Source organism: Paramisgurnus dabryanus, chromosome 2 (assembly GCF_030506205.2).
Source record: "Paramisgurnus dabryanus chromosome 2, PD_genome_1.1, whole genome shotgun sequence".
Classification (NCBI taxonomy): domain Eukaryota; kingdom Metazoa; phylum Chordata; class Actinopteri; order Cypriniformes; family Cobitidae; genus Paramisgurnus; species Paramisgurnus dabryanus.
The window spans coordinates 20,626,526-20,650,763 of NC_133338.1; the positions used below are offsets into that span (position 1 = coordinate 20,626,526).

The 24,238-nt window shown below is 40.1% G+C and overlaps 3 protein-coding genes and 1 long non-coding RNA gene across 5 annotated transcripts in view; all 4 read left to right on the plus strand.

Moving 5' to 3' along the window:
- The window catches only part of LOC135750824 (active breakpoint cluster region-related protein), a 208,849-nt gene that overhangs the window by 140,151 nt on the left and 44,460 nt on the right, over positions 1–24,238 (plus strand). The window lies entirely within an intron of this gene.
- On the plus strand, positions 3,641–6,671 carry LOC135730631 (transmembrane protein 272-like). Its single transcript, XM_065248529.1, has 5 exons — positions 3,641–3,695; positions 5,156–5,221; positions 5,309–5,359; positions 5,457–5,645; positions 6,199–6,671. Exons 2-5 carry the CDS (start codon positions 5,161–5,163, stop codon positions 6,390–6,392), a joined length of 495 nt encoding a protein of 164 aa, XP_065104601.1. The 5' UTR covers positions 3,641–3,695; positions 5,156–5,160; the 3' UTR covers positions 6,393–6,671.
- Positions 18,474–19,565, plus strand: LOC135730632 (uncharacterized). Its single transcript, XR_010526024.2, has 3 exons — positions 18,474–18,797; positions 18,869–18,919; positions 19,278–19,565. It is a non-coding gene; the product is annotated as an uncharacterized lncRNA (long non-coding RNA).
- Positions 22,358–24,238, plus strand: part of LOC135730613 (calpain-5-like) — a 33,009-nt gene continuing 31,128 nt past the window's right edge. Inside the window, exon 1 of the mRNA XM_073813672.1 lies at positions 22,358–22,410. Within this exon, the coding sequence (XP_073669773.1) occupies positions 22,358–22,410 (53 nt within the window). The remainder of the gene's footprint in view (positions 22,411–24,238) is intronic.

Consider the following 24,238-nt stretch of genomic DNA (forward strand, 5'->3'; position numbering starts at 1 on the left):
TCCCTCATCCGAGAAGGAGGAAAAAGACACCTTATCAGTATTACCAGCAGGGCGTTTTAAGCAGATAATATCGGCCTAGCCACAGGGTACTGAAGCATACTGGAAAGTGCCAGAAAATATTAAACGCTTTAAAGAAAAAAGGCACTACGGAGACCATACCTTACCCAAATGGGCTCGTATGAAGACAGACAATGATCTACTCATCTGAGGAGAACACCCATTCTGCTGTTCTCTGAAACGGACCAAGAACTGATTGGAAGTTCTAATATTCCATGTGTATTCCATGTAAAGGCACAGTGCGCGTACCAGACACAACAATGACAGGGTTGGGTCTTTCCCCCAGAGGGGAGCACTTGCAAGTTCACCTCCTGATCCCTAAAGGTAGTGGCACGTAGTCGGGGCCAAGGTCTCAGGATAAAATGAGAGTCACTCTCTCCAAACTCCAGGCACTCTGGGGAAACAGACAGCATCCCCCACCCTTTTGATAGACAAGAGTGCCACCAAAAGAGCAGTCTTCAGGATGAGGAAGGTGAGATGAGGAAGATCAGCTTCTCCCAGGGGCCAAAACAGAGCCCTCTTAAGGCCTGCGAGGACCACCAAAAGGTCCCAATAGGGGATGAAGCACGGTTTAGGTGGATTTAACCTTCTTGCGTCTCTTAAATCAGTTCATGCTGTCCTAACAATACCCTCAAATTAAAAGTGATGGGCTGCAATAGTCGCTACATACACCTTGAGAGTAGATGGGCAGAGACGTTTCTCTAATCCCTCTTGAAGAAAGGACAGCACTACACAGACTGTGCACCTCTGTGGTTCCTTCACACGGGGGGTTCCTTCCCACGGGAGGAACATCAGGATGAGAAAGACAACATTTAAAGGCATAGAGGCACCAAGGCAGCTCTACCCTGGGCGATGGTTTCAGCCACAGCTGGTGAAAGCCCTGCTAAGACATCTTCATCTTTTGCTCTTTTAGACAATGCTCTGCCAATCTGCTAAAGCGCCCAGGAGATATTTGCAAAATGAATTCACTGTGACGCTATCACCCCAACCAAGGCCGCCTTAATGCACGGGCTTACCTGAGCTGAAGCCCAGGGGCCTCTCAAGTTCAGGGGCCTCCCAAGTTCACGTTCATATTGTTTTGTAACTCGTCAGGTTATCTGTCAATCACTCTTACTGCACGTTACATGGCTGCTGATTGGTCAGTGGTACTTACCGTGAAATAAAATATCAGACGTAACAGATTTTTCTATTCCGCGTAATGTGCGCGTTTTCAACTTGGCATTCCTACATGTTAGACTGAGTGTGACAGAGAAACGGGAAATAATCCACCAACAAATGAAAGAGTAATTTCTGAAATTTCATAATAAGCACTGAGGGGCAGGTCTTTCTCTCTTTCGCGCGCGCGCTCGCTCTGTGCTCATGCCTTCTCTGGCATGCAGAAGTCTCTCCAACTCTGCGCAAGATACTGTGCCGCCAAATAAAGAAAGGAGTTCCCGAACATATTAATGCTGTTCGTTGTTATAAAGTTTAAGTTTACTCGCGTTTATATCAGTGACGCGTGCGCAGCTGTTGCGATGTAGTTTGACGCGATGTTAGCTCACAGTACACACATCTGTTGGTTTAGAAAGACGACGCAACGGTACATGTGCAAGTCAAAGCGCGGCAAGACCATCTCTAATGATCATCCCCTGATCGCACCATTCATATTTATAATGTCCTTATCTAAAGATCTTATATACGGTACATGTATGTTCCCTGTCTGTTTTGTGCATCTTCATATCGTTTTACATGCGTAGTATGCATAAATACTAAATACAATGCAGACTATGGGCTCTATTTTAACGATCTGAAACGCAAGTGCGAAGCGCAACGCGCAAGTGAGTTTGTGGGCGGATCTTGGGCGCTGTTGCTATTTTCCCGGCGTGAGAAATAACTCTTGCGCCGGGCGCAAATCAATAAGGGGTTGGTCTGAAGTAGGTTCATTATTCATAGGTGTGGTTTGGGCGTAACGTCAAATAAACCAATCAGAACGCTAGCCAACATTCCCTTTAAACGCAAGGGCGCAAGTTCCGTGGCGGGTTGCTATTATTATGACGGATTTACCAGGCGCACGCCAGGAGCGGTTCACAGCCGAGGAGACCGACGTCCTTGTACGGGGGAATCCCAAGCTTGCCAGCATAAATCGGGCACGCCGTGTAACGGGACGTGGATCTGCCTCAGGACCTGACGCCAGCAGAGGACATCGCTGCGTCCACCCTCACCGCTGAAAGGGTTTGGGGGCTTTGAAATCGGACCCAAGAAACGCAAGCAAGGTCCAACCCCAAAGTAGACTAACAAATCAAGTTCATATACATTAAGGTTTCTTATGAAAACATTTAAATTATTATTTACATAAAATAAACGTAATACAGCCACACAACAAACTTATGAAAATATTTTAATCGTTATTTGCATGAGAATTTTTTAACGCAGCCACACAATAAATAAAAACTATCACCACAATGCTCACCACTATGATACCCCTTATCTCGTGTATTAATATTTTTAAGTGTAACAATTTATGATTTGCAAAAATAACTGTTGCATCTGTGTAGATTAGATGCAAAGTGTATGCGCGTTGTGCACGCTATAGGCTACATTATGGTCAAGCATGCGCCCTTAAAATAGCATAATGAACCACGCGCAACGCGCCACTGACTTTAGACTAGTTTTTTTTGGTTAGTAGCGCAATTGTTTTTTGAAACTGCAAAATAGCATCAGGTATGGTTTGCGCCGGAACACGCCTCCTTTTTGCGCTGAACCGCCCAGGGAGCGCAAGTTCATTCCCTAGTTTGCTGACGTGCATCTGTGGAGGGAAAAACCCCGCTGTGCGCCGGCGCAAAATACGAATGATACATGGGTCACTGACAAAGTCAATTGCGCTGGGTGCAAGATAGGGCCCAATATCTTCAATAGCCTACAAAATAAATAACTGATTAAAAGATTATGTCTATAAGACTTATCTTTTGTTAACATTAATACATTTTCACTTTAAAACTAACTTCTTATATTTTTAAAACTGTGCTGAGCATTTAGTTAGATAGTGGCAATTTTCTGCAAATTTGTATATTCCAAAAACTATATAGACATAAAGCTTATAAACATATATACTCTCATACATTTTGATTTTATTTTCACCACAAGTTGCTGTGTGTGGTTGTTAAATAAACTGTCTTGTGTTAATGCTCAAGTGGGCTCAGTGATATGTTAATAATGATATTATGGTGTTTTCTGGGTCAAAGAGGGAAAACTCACTGTTGTATGTATTGTGAAAGAAACTAATGCATTTTGTGATGTAGATTACCTAGATATTACACTTTTTTTTAATGAGACTATAAATTGAGGGTATGGGGGGCCTCCAAAACCTCTCAGCCCCAGGGCCTCACATTAGGTTAAGGCAGCCCTGACCCCAACATTAAACTTCTTCGTGTTACTGTTAGAGAAACCAAACCAGCAAGCTCAGAAGAACAAAAGCGCCTGAATGGTGCACGCCGTCTCCTTTAATACACATAAGTGTGGGCAGAGACTTGTATGCAAATACCACCTTTCGCAATGTAATTGAAATTTCATTGGTGTTTTATATACAAGTCAGAACACATACAAGACTTCACAAAGACTAAGGCTGCGTCCGAAAGCTCTAAGAGTAGGAAGGCATCAAGGTACGTCCAAATCGTATATTAAGTTTACTTCCAGTCTCCTGAGATACCTTTATTGTCCTGTCCCACAATTCTATGCGTGGACGTGTTTTGTAGTATTGTAGTTTTCAAATATGGGATAAGTTATCACAAACGTGATCTCTGTTTATATTTCAAACAGAATTCCTTTACTTTGTCTATTAAGTCTTTCTGAATACGTTCTCTGAGCTGCCCATGCCGCCGAAGTCATTGCCTTATGAGGCAATAAGTCACAGCACAGTGGGTTGTGGCTTTAAATAGGCCAGTGTTATGAGGTTAACAAGATACACATGAATGCAAAAATGCACAATAAGTCCAGGCAAATGGTAATGGGAAATGTAGTGAAGGATGGCAGTCCGGGTGATGAGGGAAGTGCCCCCTCTGGTGGAGCACAAAGACACTCCAGCTGATGTGCTTGGCACTGGCAACCCTGTTGCCATTAACTTACTGCAAAAACAGGGAAATTGTTCATTAACAGTGTAGGAAATTTATTTTTTATCAAAACCAACAAATTGAAATTATTTAAACACTATTGTATGAATGTTTGGGTAACACTTTACAATAAGGTTGTATTTCTTAACATGCTTAATGCATTAGCTAACATACTTAAAAACAATCAATAATACAGAATTTATTAATCTTTCATACTAATTTCAGCATTTACTTATACATTTTTTAAATCAAAAGTAAGTTGTAACTAACATAAACAACTGTATTGGCATTAACTAACATTAACAAATTAAGATGAATAAATTCATGTGTTACCAATGTTTGTGATGATACAATTTTATGAGAACTGGTTTGGCTGGAAATGCAACACCTTTCACTAGGCAAAAGCATGTCGCAACCTTTCTATAAAATGAAATGTTTACTTGGCAAAAGTCATTTTCACATTCCGGGTGTGTCAACTACAGAACTACAGGTAGGCACTTTGATCAAATAAACATTTGTGGATATACGTTTAGTAAGTTTTACTCTGGTCAGTGTGTTCTTAGATACATAAAGTCAACTACATACAAATGTTTTTTCTCATTAGAGTTACAAAGTTACATTGATCAAAACCTTTGTTGTAATGTTGTTTTTGAATTAACTTTAACCATAGCAGATCATGATCTGCAATATCATTGACTAAACAAAGAAAGAAAAAAAAGCATGCAAATATATAATTAATAAAATCATTAATGTATTATTTGTTTTATATACTATTTGTCTGAGTGTTGAGAGCCAATTAATGTTCTGTTAAATTTAAATACCTCTACACTCTACATTCCTGTGATAATTCATTCAGAAAAAAGCAGTTCACATAAGACAATCTCTAAAATCATCTGTTTTGCTAAAATATCCTTTTTAATGAGGTTTTAATGTAACCAGACTTCTCAAAGTCTTTAATTAAAAATACTTACAAATCAAGTCATGCATTTCCCTGAGTTGTATGATATTTTTAGGCATTATGGATCCGAAACAAATGTGGGGTTATGTAAAGTCTCCTCTAGCAACTTTGCCTTGCCTTGGTATGTATTTAATAAACCAGCACACAAGTTTTTACTTTGCACTACATTTTGACTCAAAAGTAACATTTTGATCATTTTTTATTTCAGTGATTTCAAAATTACTCTGCATGGCTATCCCCATTGCTCAGATTGCCATAGGTGGGTTGTAATGGATCTAATGTCCAGGCAATTGTTCATCATCTATGACCTTAATTATATTATATTTACACTGTTCTTCTGTTATTTATCGACACAGGCTCGGTATATCTCAATGACTGTCCCAAGCAGAACTATATCCCTATTTATGTGCTGGTATGTGGAGTGTTCGGTGTGGTTCTGAGCTTGTTGGCTTGTCAAGGGGAGGGAGGCCATTCAACACTGAGCCTCCTCTGCTCGCTGTGGAATGCACTGGTGTGCACATTCCTTTTTTGCTGGTTGATCAGTGGTAAGAACATGTGGGAGTAAAAATATAAGGTCATTTAATGTGTGCACAAACAGCTTCTATGCATTGTTCGGCTTTGAATTCCATGTCAATAATAGTGCACGGTATATTATTTTGAAATTATAAGTTTTTATAGAACTTGGGTGTTAGTTGATGTGTTGTTCAGTAAAATGGCTTAGACTATAGCCCTATTCGGATGGGACTAGCCTTACAAGAGGGGGTTTGAGAAACTCTCAGATGTGCTTTGTGATTTTAATCCCTTCAGAATCTGTCAAGTCTGTTTTTTCTCACACAATTCCTATTCATGGTAAACAAAACAAAAAAAGTAAAATCAGGAACATGCAACGTCTTGTAAATTAACGTAAAATATTAAATATGCAAGGATTGGTGTTAGGTGTTGTTGTCTACACATTGCAAAACGTGCACATCATTTAAGGGGAAAAGAAGTCATGCTTTTTATTTTCCAACATTTTAAAAATATAGCGTGCCTGAGCATAGAAAGGGATGCAATGTTAGTTTAATAGAGATTATGACTGAATTTGATGTATTTTTACAGGTAGTGTGTGGATTTACTCCATTTACCCTCCTAACTACAACCAAACCATGACTGGAGATCTCTACTGCAATAAGACCCTCTATCTGTTTGCATTCTGGACCACCACAGTGGGATACATTCTATTAGCTCTGGTTTTGTTGATTGGCTGCTGTCGTTGTATTGGTTATTGTATATGTGGGTTAGCGCAAAAATGAGTTAGATGAGAATTCATCATGATCAAAGATTATATCTGCCCGTTTGTGGGCAATTGTGAGAAATCTTAGCAACATTGATGTCTGTGCTAAACTTAAAGGACAAGTTCGGTATTTTGCACTTAAAGCCCTGTTTTCAGATTGTTTATGATGAAATCGAATGGTTTTGACTGAAATTTCGACATATGCGGCTGCCCCGAGAATTTTTGGGTGTTTGTGTTTCAGCTCCTACCTTTACAATGGGTTTAATGGTGCACTGGAACAATCCTTTCTAAAATGCATTAAACTTTTGTTTACAAAGACTTGAAACTCACCGAGTGGTCAGGGGTGTTCACTGATATGCTCACACAAAAATCGCTGCAAAAGATGCTTTCCAACAGCTGTTTTAGCATTCGTTGTTAACTTGTGGACCTATTTTTCCAAACGCCTCACACCCGTACATTCTTCAGCTTAGAGCTTGAATAATAGACACTCCAGCCCAGGTGGTGGCGCTAATCCGCCATTGCCAATTGCAAGAATAGAAACAAAGTTCCCGGCACGGACTATACCGTACCTCACAGCACAACTAATTCAAGTCAATGGAGTTGGCAAAAACTACGATAAAACCTGTTGGAATGCGTCTTTTGCAGCGATTTTTGTGTGAGCATACCAGTGAACACCCCTGACCACTCGGTGAGTTTCACATCTTTGTAAACGAAAGTTTAATGCATTTTAGGAAGGATTGTTCCAGTGCACCATTAAACCCATTGTAAAGGTGGGAGGTGAAACACAAACCCATGGACCCCAGTAACACATGAGATACTGTTTGAAAGCTTAGAGTCTCTACTTTCTGCAGATATGCATCACTTTGACATATCTTTTACTGTAAGAAAGTTATTTACACTTAATTTACACTATCACCCCCCCCCCCAATATTTTTTTATATCATTTAATATTTACATATTTCATATTTTTCAAAAATGACAAACATGGGCAAGTCTTATATCAAATGAAAGCTCTCATTCTCAGGAATAATGCTACAGCATTGTTTTTGTTCTAATATCAACACATATCCAACAATCATCGAATTAATAATAAGGTAAAAAATTGTCTTTTGTAAACATATGGGAAACTTGAGTGTGGACTGCCTCAGATAGCACATATAGCCACAAATGATACACCATCTTTTATTTTAGATCCTACTCTAAACAATGAGTCCATTCACAGCATTTTCTTTGGTTGTTTGCATAATTAATCCCTAGCTATTTAGCTATTTATTCCCAGTCTGCTAGAGCACCCAGAACCAGAGTTATACACTATCAAAGACAGTATTTACAACATAAAAAAGAAAATTTGGTGTTCCATCATATGAAAACACCCTAAATAACAATATTTGTCACAAACAGCAGCTTTTTATGTAACTTCAAAGGGTTTTCTTTAAAATTATATAAAGAAATTGCATTTATTCCACTGTATGTGGTTATGGGGACACTTGTATACAAAAATTGTATACAAAAAGGGTATTATTCCTCCCTTCAGTTGGAGTAAAATAACTTTTGCATAGATTATGATAGAGAAAAAATTCCTGGAATCAAACAAAACTGTCTGCAGGCAGCTGAGACACCCAGGGCCAGAGTTATGTACTTTCAAATAAAAACTTAAGAAAAAAAACATAAAGCGCCTATTTATTTTTGTGTTTATTAGAGGCCTGACATAAAATACAACCATGTTCAGCACTTTTAACATTGTTTTATGTAATTTCAAAGGGTTTCCTGTAAAATGATACCAAACTTTTGTATGTAAACCTCTGCATGTGGGTATGGGAAGCTTTTGAAATTGGGTAGGCCAAATCCAGGCGAAAATCCCCAAAATAGCTTCAGGGTGGAAGAAGTTAACTATATTAAAGAATATATATATATATGTGTGTGTGTGCGTGCGTACCTGGTAATTATAACGATAGGAATACCAGTATTTTTGTGACGTTGTTAGGAAACAAGCTTATAAATCAAACAAAATGATGCATCTTGAAAATGTGAAGTAGGAGAAGGTGTGATGGTTGGGGTTAGGGAATGGGGTAGGTAAGGGGAATAGAATATAGAGTTTGTATGGTATAAAATGCATTACATCTATGAAATGTCCCCACAAAACATGGAAACCAGAATGTGTGTGTGCGTGCGTGCATGTGTGTGTGTTAGAAGTGTACTTTATACAGTGGAAAAGCCATACATTGAGTTTTACAAGGGCGACTGCTCATAGTTTCATTACAAACCAAGATTTCTAGCGTAACACCCTGTAGCTAATTTCTTATTGGTCAAACAGATGATGTCATGAGAAATGTATTCATTAAATTGAATGGTTGGATGAAAACTTATTTAGACTGAATATCAGTCATATCAACAATCAACTTTGTCAAAAGCTATAAAGTATAAAAAAGTTAGTCAATTTTAAATTTTTAAGTTTAAGATGTTAATGAGCATATCCACTGGACATTGGTTAGTCTCGTTTTTTTGGTAGCTCCTAAAGGCTTCAAAAGCTTGAACTAATATTATAAAAGACCATATTTATCTTTATTATACGGAAAGACCCAATTCAGGCCGAACCAAAAATCCCTACATTGTTAACATGCTGTTTTCATATCTCTTTTAGCAGGTGTGCACATGAACATTTCCAGCATATTTTGTTTTGTGAAAATTTTACCTTCAATATTACCTTGATTTTTCATCAAGATAGTAAATATGTTTTGTTTGTTTTTTTTTTAAAAACTTGTGTATTATACAGAAACAATCTAAGCATTTATACTTGTTGGTCTATAATTGTAATATGTGGAAAAAGGCAGACATAGACAGTAGATCCAAATGCGGTATTTGTAAAAATATAAAAGATAAACACATGGGCTAACAAGATAATAAGACACACCTGAGAGACAATCAATAAGGAGCCATCAGGAAGTAAAAAGAACTATAAACACGAGACCCAAAATACAACTGAAAGTCCAGAGTCCAAAATTTAATACAGTGTTTTTTATTCATTCTAAATTATGCATTTCCTGCAATTGTGTTTTTTATTATTGTAAAAAAAATTGGCAATTTGACAACATTTTGTATTAGAGAATATTGTACTCATCACAACAAACAGTTAAAATACAGGATGTTGTTTTTATTGTGTGACTCTAACAGCTAGCTTTTGTTTTGGTTAAAGGATGGTATTACAACCCATCTTGTGTTACAACATTTTGTGGTCTCCCCTAATAGGGAAACAGAAAAAGAACCACATATATGCTTAAGGCTTATCAATCAAAAAATATCAGTGAATCTGAACTGAAATCTCTTTGAATTGCAGGAGTATGCAAAAGGAAAAGTAGACCTACAAAAGTGATCACTGGGACGCTCCCCTTGAAAAAGTCATAAAATGCACCCATTAGATACAAATGTGTACTTTTTGAAAGGATACCACTCTAGTGATAGATTTTGTACCTTTTTTTCTAAAAGTGTGATATAAGATGATACAGTATTTAAAAGTGGACCAACACCTCAAATAAAAAAGGTTAACTTGTTGTAGAACCTTGCAAAATTTGACAAGCCAACCGAATAAAAAAGCAGAAGTTTGTTATGTAAGGTTTTCATTACATATGATAGTATCAGAATAAACAATTATTTATAGATTTAACCCAATACATTGTATTAAAGCCCAGATATAACCCAATGACAGAATTCAGTCATTTGAATGTTCATTTATTCTTCAATATAATGACATGTAAAATAAATAAACAAAAATGATTTGAATATAAAAGTATTAAATGTTAAAGTACTAAATCTCAATTAAAACTGCAAGCAGTGATGGAAGGGCCCTCGCACGCATGTGCACCGCCACTCTATGGCCTTAGTAAAGCAATGAACCAGGGGGATTGAAATTTCAGTGGGTAAATATAAGCGGATATTCAAAGGAACTTTGAAGTGCCACACCTCCTTTGTGCAGCAGGTGGCGCTATGATTGTATTTGATTGTTGTAACATTGATGTGTTGAGGCCAGGACCCTTGTCAAACGTATGATGTCTGTGACAGGTCGGACATTGCATGCCTGAGTTACAACAGCTTTCTCATGGAGAAACATCACTCTTTGCAAGGCCGCCACGGACACGCCCTTCAACGAAAAGTCAAGATCTTCGCAATTTATCATCGCAAAGGGCTTAAGATCAGTCTCACCTGATATGATAATGATTTGATTAAATCTCTGAGAACAGTGAATCACAGCGTAAAACAAGGCATTTACTGCTACCTCTAGGTGGCGCTAGGACTGAAGCTGAATATTGGCATTAAAATGTGTTCAGGCCAAGACTCTTATTAAACATGTGAAGTGTGGGGCAGATTGGACATTGTAAGCCTGAGTTATAACAACTTCCTGTTTCATGGCGAAAACGCTGAACTTTGTCAGGCCGCCACGGACACACCTTCCAACGAAAAGTCAAAAGCTCCGCAATTTAACATCGCAAAGGCCTTTAGATGAGATTGACCAAATATGATGACGATCTGACAAAATCTCTAGGAGGAGTTCGTTAAAGTACGAAGCCTGGAAATGACAAAATTTGCACAGAAATCACAGCAAAAATTAAAAATGGCTGACTTCCTGTGAGGTTTAGAGCCTCGCTCCAAGAGACTTTTTTGTAGGTCTTGGGGTGATATATGACCCTACCAAATTTCGTTTCTGTAGGATTTTCGTAGCGGCGGGGCTGTTCTCTTGAAATTTTGCAGGTGGCGCTATCGAGCCATTTCTGCACGCCCACTTCTGGCGCCTATGCCACATGTAAATTTTTGCCACTTCTGACGTGTGTGCAACGTTTTATGACTTTTTGAGCTTGTTTAGCCTGTCAAAATGCGATTCAATTAGCGATACTTTGCCAGGCCGCCACGGACACGCCCTTTAATGAAAAGTCAAGGTCGTTGCTTTTTATCATCACACAAGGTCTTGAGATTACACTGGTGAAATATGATGTTGATATGGTTAAATACCTAAGAGCAGTAAGTCACAGCGTCAAACATGGTATTTCCTGCTGCCTCTAGGTGGCGCTATGAGTGTTACTGAATTATGCCATGTTGATGTGTTCAGGCCTGGACCCTTATCAAACGTGTGAAGTCAGGGGCAGATCGGACAATGTATGCCTGAATTACATCAGCTTCCTGTTTCATGGCGAAACATTACACTTTACCAGGCCGCCACGGACACGCCCTCCAATGAAAAGTCAAAAGCTCCGCAATTCAGCATCGCAAAGGCCTTTAGATGATACTGACCAAATATGATGATGATCGGATTAAATCTCTAGGAGGAGTTCGTTAAAGTACGACGCTTGGAAATGTCAAAAAATGACAGAGAAAATTCAAAATGGCTGACTTCCTGTGGGGTTTAGAGCTTAGCTCCAAGAGACTTTTTTGTAGGTCTTGGAGTAATAGATGATCCTACCAAATTTCGTATCTGTAAGTTTTTCGTAGTGGGGGGGCTGTTCTCTTGAAATTTTGCAGGTGGCGCTATCGAGCCATTTTTACACGCCCACTTCTGACGCCTATACTACATGTAAATTTTCGCCACTTCTGACGCGTGTGCAAATTTTCATGAGTTTTCGGGTATGTTTAGGCCCTCAAAAATGCGATCCATTTCGGAGAAGAAGAAGAAGAAGAAGAAGAAGAAGAATAATAATAAACGGAGCAAAAACAATAGGGTCCTCACACCCTGGTGTGCTCGGGCCCTAATTAAAACTGCAAGCAGTGATGGAAGGGCCCTCGCACGCATGTGCACCGCCACTCTATGGCCTTAGTAAAGCAATGAACCAGGGGGATTGAAATTTCAGTGGGTAAATATAGGCGGATATTCAAAGGAACTTTGAAGTGCCACACCTCCTTTGTGCAGCAGGTGGCGCTATGATTGTATTTGATTGTTGTAACATTGATGTGTTGAGGCCAGGACCCTTGTCAAACGTATGATGTCTGTGACAAGTTTGGACATTGCATGCCTGAGTTACAACAGCTTTCTCATGGAGAAACATCACTCTTTGCGAGGCCGCCACGGACACACCCTTTAACGAAAAGTCAAGATCTTCGCAATTTATCATCGCAAAGGGCTTAAGATCAGTCTCACCTGATATGATAATGATTTGATTAAATCTCTGAGAACAGTGAATCACAGCGTAAAACAAAGCATTTACTGCTACCTCTAGGTGGCGCTAGGACTGAAGCTGAATATTGGCATTGAAATGTGTTCAGGCCAAGACTCTTATCAAACATGTGAAGTGTGGGGTAGATTGGACATTGTATGCCTTAGTTATAACAACTTCCGGTTTCATGGCGAAAACGCTGAACTTTGTCAGGCCGCCACGGACACACCTTCCAACGAAAAGTCAAAAGCTCCGCAATTTAACATCGCAAAGGCCTTTAGATGAGATTGACCAAATATGATGACGATCTGACAAAATCTCTAGGAGGAGTTCGTTAAAGTACGAAGCCTGGAAATGACAAAATTTGCACAGAAATCACAGCAAAAATTAAAAATGGCTGACTTCCTGTGAGGTTTAGAGCTTCGCTCCAAGAGACTTTTTTGTAGGTCTTGGGGTGATATATGACCCTACCAAATTTAGTTTCTGAAGGATTTTCGTAGCGGCGGGGCTGTTCTCTTGAAATTTTGCAGGTGGCGCTATCGAGCCATTTCTGCACGCCCACTTCTGGCGCCTATGCCACATGTAAATTTTTGCCACTTCTGACGTGTGTGCAACGTTTTATGACTTTTTGAGCTTGTTTAGCCTGTCAAAATGCGATTCAATTAGCGATACTTTGCCAGGCCGCCACGGACACGCCCTTTAATGAAAAGTCAAGGTCGTTGCTTTTTATCATCACACAAGGTCTTGAGATTACACTGGTGAAATATGATGTTGATATGGTTAAATACCTAAGAGCAGTAAGTCACAGCGTCAAACATGGTATTTCCTGCTGCCTCTAGGTGGCGCTATGAGTGTTACTGAATTATGCCATGTTGATGTGTTCAGGCCTGGACCCTTATCAAACGTGTGAAGTCAGGGGCAGATCGGACAATGTATGCCTGAATTACATCAGCTTCCTGTTTCATGGCGAAACATTACACTTTGCCAGGCCGCCACGGACACGCCCTCCAATGAAAAGTCAAAAGCTCCGCAATTCAGCATCGCAAAGGCCTTTAGATGATACTGACCAAATATGATGATGATCGGATTAAATCTCTAGGAGGAGTTCGTTAAAGTACGACGCTTGGAAATGTCAAAAAATGACAGAGAAAATTCAAAATGGCTGACTTCCTGTGGGGTTTAGAGCTTAGCTCCGAGAGACTTTTTTGTAGGTCTTGGAGTAATAGATGACCCTACCAAATTTCGTGTCTGTACGTTTTTCGTAGTAGGGGGGCTGTTCTCTTGAAATTTTGCAGGTGGCGCTATTGAGCCATTTCTACACGCCCACTTCTGACGCCTATACTACATGTAAATTTTCGCCACTTCGGACACGTGTGCAAATTTTCATGAGTTTTCGGGTATGTTTAGGCCCTCAAAAATGCGATCCATTTCGGAGAAGAAGAAGAAGAAGAAGAAGAAGAAGAAGAAGAATAATAAACGGAGCAAAAACAATAGGGTCCTCACACCCTGGTGTGCTCGGGCCCTAATAAACGGAGCAAAAACAATAGGGTCCTCACACCCTGGTGTGCTCGGGCCCTAATAATAATTAAAACTGCAAGCAGTGATGGAAGGGCCCTCGCACGCATGTGCACCGGCACTCTATGGCCTTAGTAAAGCAATAAACCAGGGGGATTGAAATTTCAGTGGGTAAATATAGGTGGATATTCAAAGGAACTTTGAAGTGCCACACCTCCTTTGTGCAGCAGGTGGTGCTATGATTGTAATTGATTGTTGCAACATTGATGTGTTGAGGCCAGGACCCTTGTCAAACATATGATGTCTGTGACAAATCGGACATTGCATGCCTGAGTTACGACAGCTTTCTTATGGCGAAACATCAAACTTTGATAGGCCACCACGGACACGCCCCTTTAACGAAATGTCAAGATCTTCACAATTTATCATTGTGAAATCCCTAAGTTCAGATTGACCAAATATGATGATGATCTGAATACATTTCAATGAGCAGTAAATCACAGTGTAAAACATGTCATTTCCTGCTTCCAGCAGGTGGCGCTATAACTTTTACTGAATATTGCCATGTTGATGTGTTCAGGAAAGGACACTTATCAAGCCTATGAAGCGTGGGTCAGATTGGACATTTTAAACCTGAGTTAGAACAACTTCCTGTTTCTTTGAGAAACACAGAAATTTGGCAAGCCGCTACGTACACACCCTCCATTGAAATGTCAAGATCTCTGCAATTTAGCATTGCAAAGCCCTTTAGATGACACACACCAAATATGATGATTATCTGATTAAATTTCTAGGAGGAGTTCGTTAAAATACGAAGGCCAGAAATGCCAAAATTTGCCGTCAATTTACAGAGAAAATTCAAAATGGCTGACTTCCTGTGGGGTTTAGAGCTTTGCTCCAAGAGACTTTTTTGTAGGTCTTGGGGTGATAAATGATCCTACCGCATTTCGTATCTGTACGATTAACGTAGCGGGGGGGCTGCTCTATTAAATTTTTGTAGGTGGCGCTATAGAGCCATTTTAACACCCCAAGTTCTGAAGCCTATATCACATGAACATTTTCGCCACCTTTGACACGTGTGCAACGTTTCATGACTTTTTGAGCTTGTTTAGGCTGTCAAAAATGCGATTCATTTAGCGATACTTTGCGAGGCCGCAACGGACACGCCCTTTAACGAAAAGTCAAGGTCGTTGCTATTTATCATCACACAAGGTCTTGATATTAGACTGATGAAATATGATGTTAATATGGTTAAATCTGTAAGAGCAGTAAGTCACAGCGTCAAACATGGCATTTCCTGCTGCCTCTAGGTGGCGCTATGACTGTTACTGAATTATGCCATGTTGATGTGTTCAGGCTGGGACCCTAATCAAACGTGTGAAGTCGGGGGCAGATCGGACAATGTATGCCTGAATTACAACAGCTTCCTGTTTCATGGCGAAACATCACTCTTTGCCAGGCCGCCACGGACACGCCCTCCAACGTAAAGTCAAGATCTTCGCAATTTATCATTGCAAAGGGCTTAAGATCAGTCTGACCAAATATGATGATGATTGGATTAAATCTCTACGAGCAGTAAATCACAGCGTAAAACATGGCATTTTCTGCTAGCTCTAGGTGGCGCTATGACTGAAGCCAAATATTGGCATTGAAATGTGTTCAGGCCAAGACCCTTATCAAACATGTGAAGCGTGGGGCAGATTGGCCATTGTATGCCTGAGTTAGAACAACTTCCTGTTTCATGGCGAAAACGCTGAAATTTGTCAGGCCGCCACAGACACACCTTACAACGAAAAGTCAAAAGCTCCGCAATTTAGCATCGCAAAGGCCTTTAGATGATACTGACCAAATATGATGATGATCGGATTAAATCACTGGGAGGAGTTCGTTAAAGTATGACGCTTGGAAATGTCAAAAAATGACAGAGAAAATTCAAAATGGCTGACTTCCTGTGGGGTTTAGAGCTTAGTTCCAAGAGACTTTTTTGTAGGTCTTGGGGTGATAGATGATCCTACCAAATTTCGTATCTGTACGTTTTTCGTAGTGGGGGGGCTGTTCTTTTGAAATTTTGCAGGTGGCGCTATCGAGCCATTTCTACATGCCCACTTCTGACGCCTATACCACATGTAAATTTTCACCACCTCTGACGCGTGTGCAAAATTTCATGAGTTTTTGAGCATGGTTAGGCCTTCAAAAATGCGATTCATTTCGGAAAATAATAATAATTAAAACTGCAAGCAGTGATGGAAGGGCCCTCGCACGCATGTGCACCGCCACTCTATGGCCTTAGTAAAGCAATGAACCAGGGGGATTGAAATTTCAGTGGGTAAATATAGGCGGATATTCAAAGGAACTTTGAAGTGCCACACCTCCTTTGTGCAGCAGGTGGCGCTATGATTGTAATTGATTGTTGTAACATTGATGTGTTGAGGCCAGGACCCTTGTCAAACGTATGATGTCTGTGACAGGTCGGACATTGCATGCCTGAGTTACAACAGCTTTCTCATGGCGAAACATCACTCTTTGCGAGGCCGCCACGGACACGCCCTTCAACGAAAAGTCAAGATCTTCGCAATTTATCATCGCAAAGGGCTTAAGATCAGTCTCACCTGATATGATAATGATTTGATTAAATCTCTGAGAACAGTGAATCACAGCGTAAAACAAGGCATTTCCTGCTACCTCTAGGTGGCGCTAGGACTGAAGCTGAATATTGGCATTAAAATGTGTTCAGGCCAAGACTCTTATCAAACGTGTGAAGTGTGGGGCGGATTGGACATTGTATGCCTTAGTTATAACAACTTCCTGTTTCATGGCGAAAACGCTGAACTTTGTCAGGCCGCCACGGACACACCTTCCAACGAAAAGTCAAAAGCTCCGCAATTTAACATCGCAAAGGCCTTTAGATGAGATTGACCAAATATGATGATGATCTGACAAAATCTCTAGGAGGAGTTCGTTAAAGTACGAAGCCTGGAAATGACAAAATTTGCACAGAAATCACAGCAAAAATTAAAAATGGCTGACTTCCTGTGAGGTTTAGAGCTTCGCTCCAAGAGACTTTTTTGTAGGTCTTGGGGTGATATATGACCATACCAAATTTCGTATCTGTAGGATTTTCGTAGCGGCGGGGCTGTTCTCTTGAAATTTTGCAGGTGGCGCTATCGAGCCATTTCTGCACGCCCACTTCTGGCGCCTATGCCACATGTAAATTTTTGCCACTTCTGACGTGTGTGCAACGTTTTATGACTTTTTGAGCATGTTTAGCCTGTCAAAATGCGATTCATTTAGCGATACTTTGCCAGGCCGCCACGGACACGCCCTTTAATGAAAAGTCAAGGTCGTTGCTTTTTATCATCACACAAGGTCTTGAGATTACACTGGTGAAATATGATGTTGATATGGTTAAATACCTAAGAGCAGTAAGTCACAGCGTCAAACATGGTATTTCCTGCTGCCTCTAGGTGGCGCTATGAGTGTTACTGAATTATGCCATGTTGATGTGTTCAGGCCTGGACCCTTATCAAACGTGTGAAGTCAGGGGCAGATCGGACAATGTATGCCTGAATTACATCAGCTTCCTGTTTCATGGCGAAACATTACACTTTGCCAGGCCGCCACGGACACGCCCTCCAATGAAAAGTCAAAAGCTCCGCAATTTAGCATCGCAAAGGCCTTTAGATGATACTGACCAAATATGATGATGATCGGATTAAATCTCTAGGAGGAGTTCGTTAAAGTACGACGCTTGGAAATGTCAAAAAATGACAGAGAAAATTCAAAATGGCTGACTTCCTGTGGGGTTTAGAGCTTAGCTCCAAGAGACTTTTTTGTAGGTCTTGGAGTAATAGATGATCATACCAAATTTCGTATCTGTAAGTTTTTCGTAGTGGGGGGGCTGTTCTCTTGAAATTTTGCAGGTGGCGCTATCGAGCCATTTTTACACGCCCACTTCTGACGCCTATACTACATGTAAATTTTCGCCACTTTTGACGCGTGTGCAAATTTTCATGAGTTTTCGGGTATGTTTAGGCCCTCAAAAATGCGATCCATTTCGGAGAAGAAGAAGAAGAAGAAGAAGAAGAATAATAAACGGAGCAAAAACAATAGGGTCCTCACACCCTGGTGTGCTCGGGCCCTAATAATAATAAACGAAGCAAAAACAATAGGGCTTTGCACCCATGGTGCAGGCCATTCTGGCCTGCTCCTCGGTGCTCGGGCCCTAATAATAAACGGAGCAAAAACAATAGGGTCCTCACACCCTGGTGTGCTCGGGCCCTAATAAACGGAGCAAAAACAATAGGGTCCTCACACCCTGGTGTGCTCGGGCCCTAATAATAATAAACGGAGCAAAAACAATAGGGTCCTCACACCCTGGTGTGCTCGGGCCCTAATTATACATTCATTGTCACTCCAGAGTATTATTTGCAAAAGCTTTTTACCTCAAAAATACTTTTAAAACATGTTAAAGGCAAAACATTGCTTCTCACAGTTTCTCAACATTTCACAAAAGGAAGTGTTTCAAAGCTACTGGGGGAGCTTTGAGACCACACAACTCTGAAAACAAGCAAGCTGACAAGATCTTAACAGTTTAACTTTTATACTAGATTCATGTCTAAATAACATTGTATAGGTAATTGCAGTGCTGTTCATATTTGAAAACCTATAAAAAGCCCATTAACAGGAGAAGATTTTCATTTTAAAGAATATTTAAGAAACCAGTGAAAAAATGGAAACCACAGAGACTGTTGCTGCCAGAAAATCATTCATTGGTAAGAGGAGAGCTTTGAAATCATATTATGCATTTTTTCAGAACAGAAAAGCATTAACTTACATTTTTCAGTGGTGATTAACCTGATTGGATGGATGGTGTTAATATCAGCTATTGGATTAGGTAAGGAGCAGTTTTTCTTTGACAAAATAAAATATTTAACCTCCAAAGACCTGGTGTGTTCACATACGTGGACATCACATTTTTGTTGTTTGCACCATAATACTTCATTCTGTGTAACCGGAACTTGTTGTACACAAACATGGACAATTACAGTGCTTCATGTTCAAAGAAAAATATTTGGTTATTATATTTAGTGGTTCTTCTTAACCCCAAATAGCTGGAAGAAATCTAAAATGCAAGCCAAACCAAAGCTTGGTCTTAGGAGGTTAAAAGCTGATTAATTAAATGCTGGCTAATATATAAATGTAACCTGTTTCAGGTTTGTAACATTATTTTTTTTTTAAATAAATGTTTCTAGGAGTCATCCATTTGTATGAGTGTCCTGCACAACCAAACCTTCCCATCTATCTGACTGTGACTGGTGTGAGTGGACTGCTTTCATTCCTGCTGATATACATAATAAGGAACACTAGTGATGGCCAAATGAGGCTTCCTGAACCACTGAGGCTTTCCAGCCCATTGGTTCGCCAAAAGGTTCAGTTACCCGAAGCCTCATGAACAGTGTGCTCTCTAGTGACACCTGCTGTGGAAAGCAATGTATTGCACACAAATCTATTCATTCTGAGCAACCAAATTTTCATGGTGTGGGCTTTATCTATTGCCTGTGTATTAAAAAAAGTATTTTACTCTGCTTGTGTTAACCTATGTACACACAACTCATACATACACAACTTTGTGTTCAACTGTTCAGTGGTTCTTTGGGTTATTGATAACCGTGAATGCCCCGAATGAGTGTAAATAAATTATTATGAGTGCAGTGCTGACTGGGAATAGTAGTGCAATGCTTATTGAACTGAGGGGTGCAATAGTGCAATGCTTATGGGATTGGAAGTGTGAAACAGCAAACTGCAACACGGAAAAGTGTTTACTGGTTTTTATTTAAAACAAAAGTTTTTTAACAGTATTTGGATTGAAGCGGTTTCTCTTTTTAGAATGCTCCTCTCAAACCTTAGAAAACACCCTTTCACAGGGCACTGATGATGCTGGACAACATAAGACGGTCAGTGCCAGCTTATACAAATTGGGATATTGGAGCTTCTGTTTGTTTCAATATCCCAATGGATCCTCAGTCCTAGTCTAGTCTTATAATAATAATAATAATAATAATAATAACAGCAATACTATATATATTAATAAAACTAATACTAATATAGGCTATATATATCATAATATATATATAGCAAAATAATTACGTGTTATAGGTATTAGAACTAGATATATGCTAATTTACTCTAATGATCTACTTTCCTAGGCTATGTATAATTTACTCTAATATAATCGTCTAAACTAAGTGTAATATAATATATAATACTTACAGGCTATGATATATAATGCTAACTATACTACAAACTCACTACAAACTCGCCACTACGTACAACCAACACCTCAACACCAATGCAAACATACTGCAAAACGCACAAGAGGCGCGAGTTTCGAACCATTTTTATCCGGAGGCGATACTCAGAGTGAAGCAATGACGTATTCAACAGAAAACGAGGCCTCGTTTGTCATCGTCGCGTGATTTTCACGGAAACGATACAAGCCTCGAATCGGGGCTTCATCTGGAACGCCCCTTTTTGCTCGACACAAGCTCCGGAGCTTCGCTTCAGATGTCACATCACTAATATGGTCTGGATTGTGTTTATGGATATTGACCTTTGCTTGGATGGATTATGATTTTGGATCACCCTTATTAAACTGCTTTTGGATCTAACATTTTGTGTGTGCGAACCGTGACAAAAGGGTGTTGTAATGGATTGAAGGCCGATATGATGGGAGAAATGGAGTAGGTCATTTTTTTTTTTAACATCAGGACTGCCGGTTACAGTCAGTAACGTAGTTACTGGAATAAAAAAATACTTGCAGGCTGAAACCTCAATAAAGGAAAGGGGACCTATATCGCTGAATTACACTACACCGTTTTTTTATTTGTACACTTCTAAAATTATTTGCCTGAGATTAGGTAAGAGACAACAGTTAATAAGAGTTAATTTGTGATTTATCAGGTTTATTAAAATTGTTAAGCGATTTAATAATAATGCAAGTTGAATATTTATAGGCCTACAGGTAATAATAGTAGTCCCTACAGGCAATAATAGTGTGGTGCCCCCCATCAATTAAAATGCCCCCTCCCCCATTTATGCCATCCTGGTGCCGGGCCTGCCTGAAGAAGGGCAGTAGCCCGAAACGTTACTTGGTGATTAAACAGTTCATGTTGAGTTCAGTGCTGATTTTATTTTGTTTTGCTATGAACAGGTTTTCCCTCTTACTGAACCAGTATACAGTTATCAATTATAGACATATTATGTATTGCAATAACTTATACATTCCTTAAATATCGTAACATATCAGCTGCTACTGGAGGTTAAATAGATAAACTACTAAGCAGAATAATTAAATTGTTGGATCATTTTTCAATGAATATGCTTCATGATTTCAGTTACATTATATAGCAAATGCATTGCTGAGTTTGTGAGCTCAAGCCTCACTTGAAGCATGGTTTCAAAGTAATCCTGGAAGGTTTGATGCAGTGATACTGGAAATGTTAACTTCAGTAAGCCAAAGTAGTAGGTCTGTCAAAACACCTAAAACATTTGGTTGTTGTTTTTCCACAGTGGTCTGTAAAGTTCATGACCTTTGTTGTTTTTCTAAACAGCTTTGTGCAGTTCCAGTGGTGCAATCGGTCAGCGCGGAGTACTTATAGGACAGTATATAACATAAGGGTTGCAAGTTCGAGCCTCACTTGAAGCCTGGTTTGAAAGTAATCCAGGAAGATTTGATGCAGTGATACTAAGATTTTAGTAGCCCTGTCAAAACATGTGAAAGTTGTGACTTTTGTCAGTTTGCCCAAGTTATTTTTCCCAAACAGCTTTGTCCAGCTCCAGTGGCGCAATCAGTCAGTGTGTGGTACTTACAAGACAGTATGCAGCAAGGCAATGCCGAGGTTGTGAGTTTGAGCCTCACCTGGAGCAGGCTTTTAAGATGATCTAGTAAGGTTTGATAAAGTGAGATGGGGACCTTTCTCCTTCTCTCTGCCAAAGTAGTATGTCTGTTAAAACCCCTAAAGCATTTGTGTTATTCTTATTTCACAGTGGTCTGTTAAGCTTTACTTGAAGCATGGCTTTAAAGTAATGTAGCCGTAAGACAGTATGCAGCAAGGCAATGCCAAGGTTGACAGTTTGAGCTTCACCTGGAGCATGCTTTTAAGATGATCTAGTAAGGTTTGATAAAGTGAGATGGGGACCTTTCTCCTTCTCTCTGCCAAAGTAGCAGCCCTGTCAAAACATCTGAAAGCTTGTGACTTTTGTCAGTTGGCCCAAGTTGCATTGCCCAGTTCCAGTGGTGCAATCGGTCAGTGCGCGGTACTTATAAGACAGTATGCAGCAAGGCAATGCCGAGGCTGTGGGTTCGAGCATCACATGGAGCAGGATGTAAAGATGATCTAGCAAGGTTAAATGCAGTGAGATTGGGACCTTTCTTCTCTCTGCCAAAGTTGTAGGTCTGTCAAAACCGCTGAAGCATTTTTGTTATTCTTATTTCACAATGGTCTGTAAAGCTTTACTTGAAGCATGGTTTTAAAGTTATGTAGCCGTAAGACAGTATCCAGCAAGGCAATGCAGAGGTTGACCGTTCGTGCCTCTCCAGAAGCATGCTTTTAAGATGATCTAGTAAGGTTTAATGCAGTTAGATGGAAACCTTTCTCCTTCTCTATGCCAAAGTAGTAGGTCTGTCAAAACACCTAAAGCATTTGCGTTGTCGTTGTTCCACATTGATCTGTAAAAGTTAATGACCCTTGTCATTTTTCCCAAACAGCTTTGTCCATGTGTAAATCTGATGCCATTTGTTGTTTTCCCCAAACTCCATGTGCAGCTCCCATGGCGCAATTGGTCAGCGCGCGGTACTTATAAGACAGTATGCAGCAAAGCAATGCTGAGGTTGTGAGTTGAGCCTCACCTGGAGCAGGCTTTAAGATGATCTAGTAAGGTTTAATGCAGTGAGATTGGAACCTTTCTCCTTCTCTATGCCAAAGTAGTAGCCCTGTCAAAACATCTGAAAGCTTGTGACTTTGTCAGTTTGCCCAAGTTGCTTTGCGCTGTTCCAGTGGCGCAATCGGTCAGTGCGCGGCACTTATAAGACAGTATGCAACAAGGCAATGGCGAGGTTGTGTGTTCGAGCCTTACCAGGAGCATGCTTTTAAGATGATCTAGTAAGGTTTAATGCAGTGAGATGGGACCCTTTTTCCTTCTCTATGCCACAGTAGTAAATCTGTCAAAACACCTAAAGCATTTTTGTTATTCTTATTTCACAGTGGTCTGTAAAGCTTTACTTGAAGCATGGTTTTAAAGTAATGTAGCCATAAGACAGTATGCAGCAATGCAATGCCGAGGTTGTGAGTTCGAGCCTCACCTGGAGCATGCTTTTAAGATGATTTAGTAAGGTTTGATAAAGTGAGATGGGGACCTTTCTCCCTTTCTATGCCAAAGAAGTAGGTCTGTCAAAACACCTAAAGCATTTGTGTTTACGTTTTTTTACAGTGATCTGTAAAAGGTAATGACCCTTGTCATTTTTCTCAAACAGCTTTGTCCAGGTGTAAATCTGATGCCATCTGTTGTTTTCCCCGGCTCATTGTGCAGCTCCAGTGGCGCAATTGGTCAGCTCGCGGCACTTATAAGACAGTATGCAATAAGGCAATGGCGAGGTTGTGAGTTCGAGCCTAACCAGGAGCATGCTTTTAAGATGATCTAGTAAGGTTTAATGCAGTGAGATGGCACCCTTTTTCCTTCTCTATGCCAAAGTAGTAAATCTGTCAAAACACCTAAAGCATTTGTGTTATTGTTGTTCCACAGTGATCTGTAAAAGTTCATGACCCTTGTCGTTTTTCCCAAACAGATTTGTCCAGCTGTTAAGCTGATGCAATTTATTGTTTTCCCCAAACTCCTTTGTGCAGCTCCAGTGGCGCAATCGGTCAGCGCGCGGTACTTATAAGACAGTATGCAGCAAAGAAATGCTGAGGTTGTGAGTTGAGCCTCACCTGGAGCAGGCTTTAGGATGATCTAGTAAGGTTTAATGCAGTGAGATTGGAACTATTCTCCTTCTCTATGCCAAAGTAGTAGCCCTATCAAAACATCTGAAAGCTTGTGACTTTTGTCAGTTCGCCCAAGTTGCTTTCGCAGTTCCAATGGGGCAATCGGTCAGTGCGTAGTACTTATAAGACAGTATGCAGCAAGGCAATGCCGAGGCTGTGGGTTCGAGCATCAC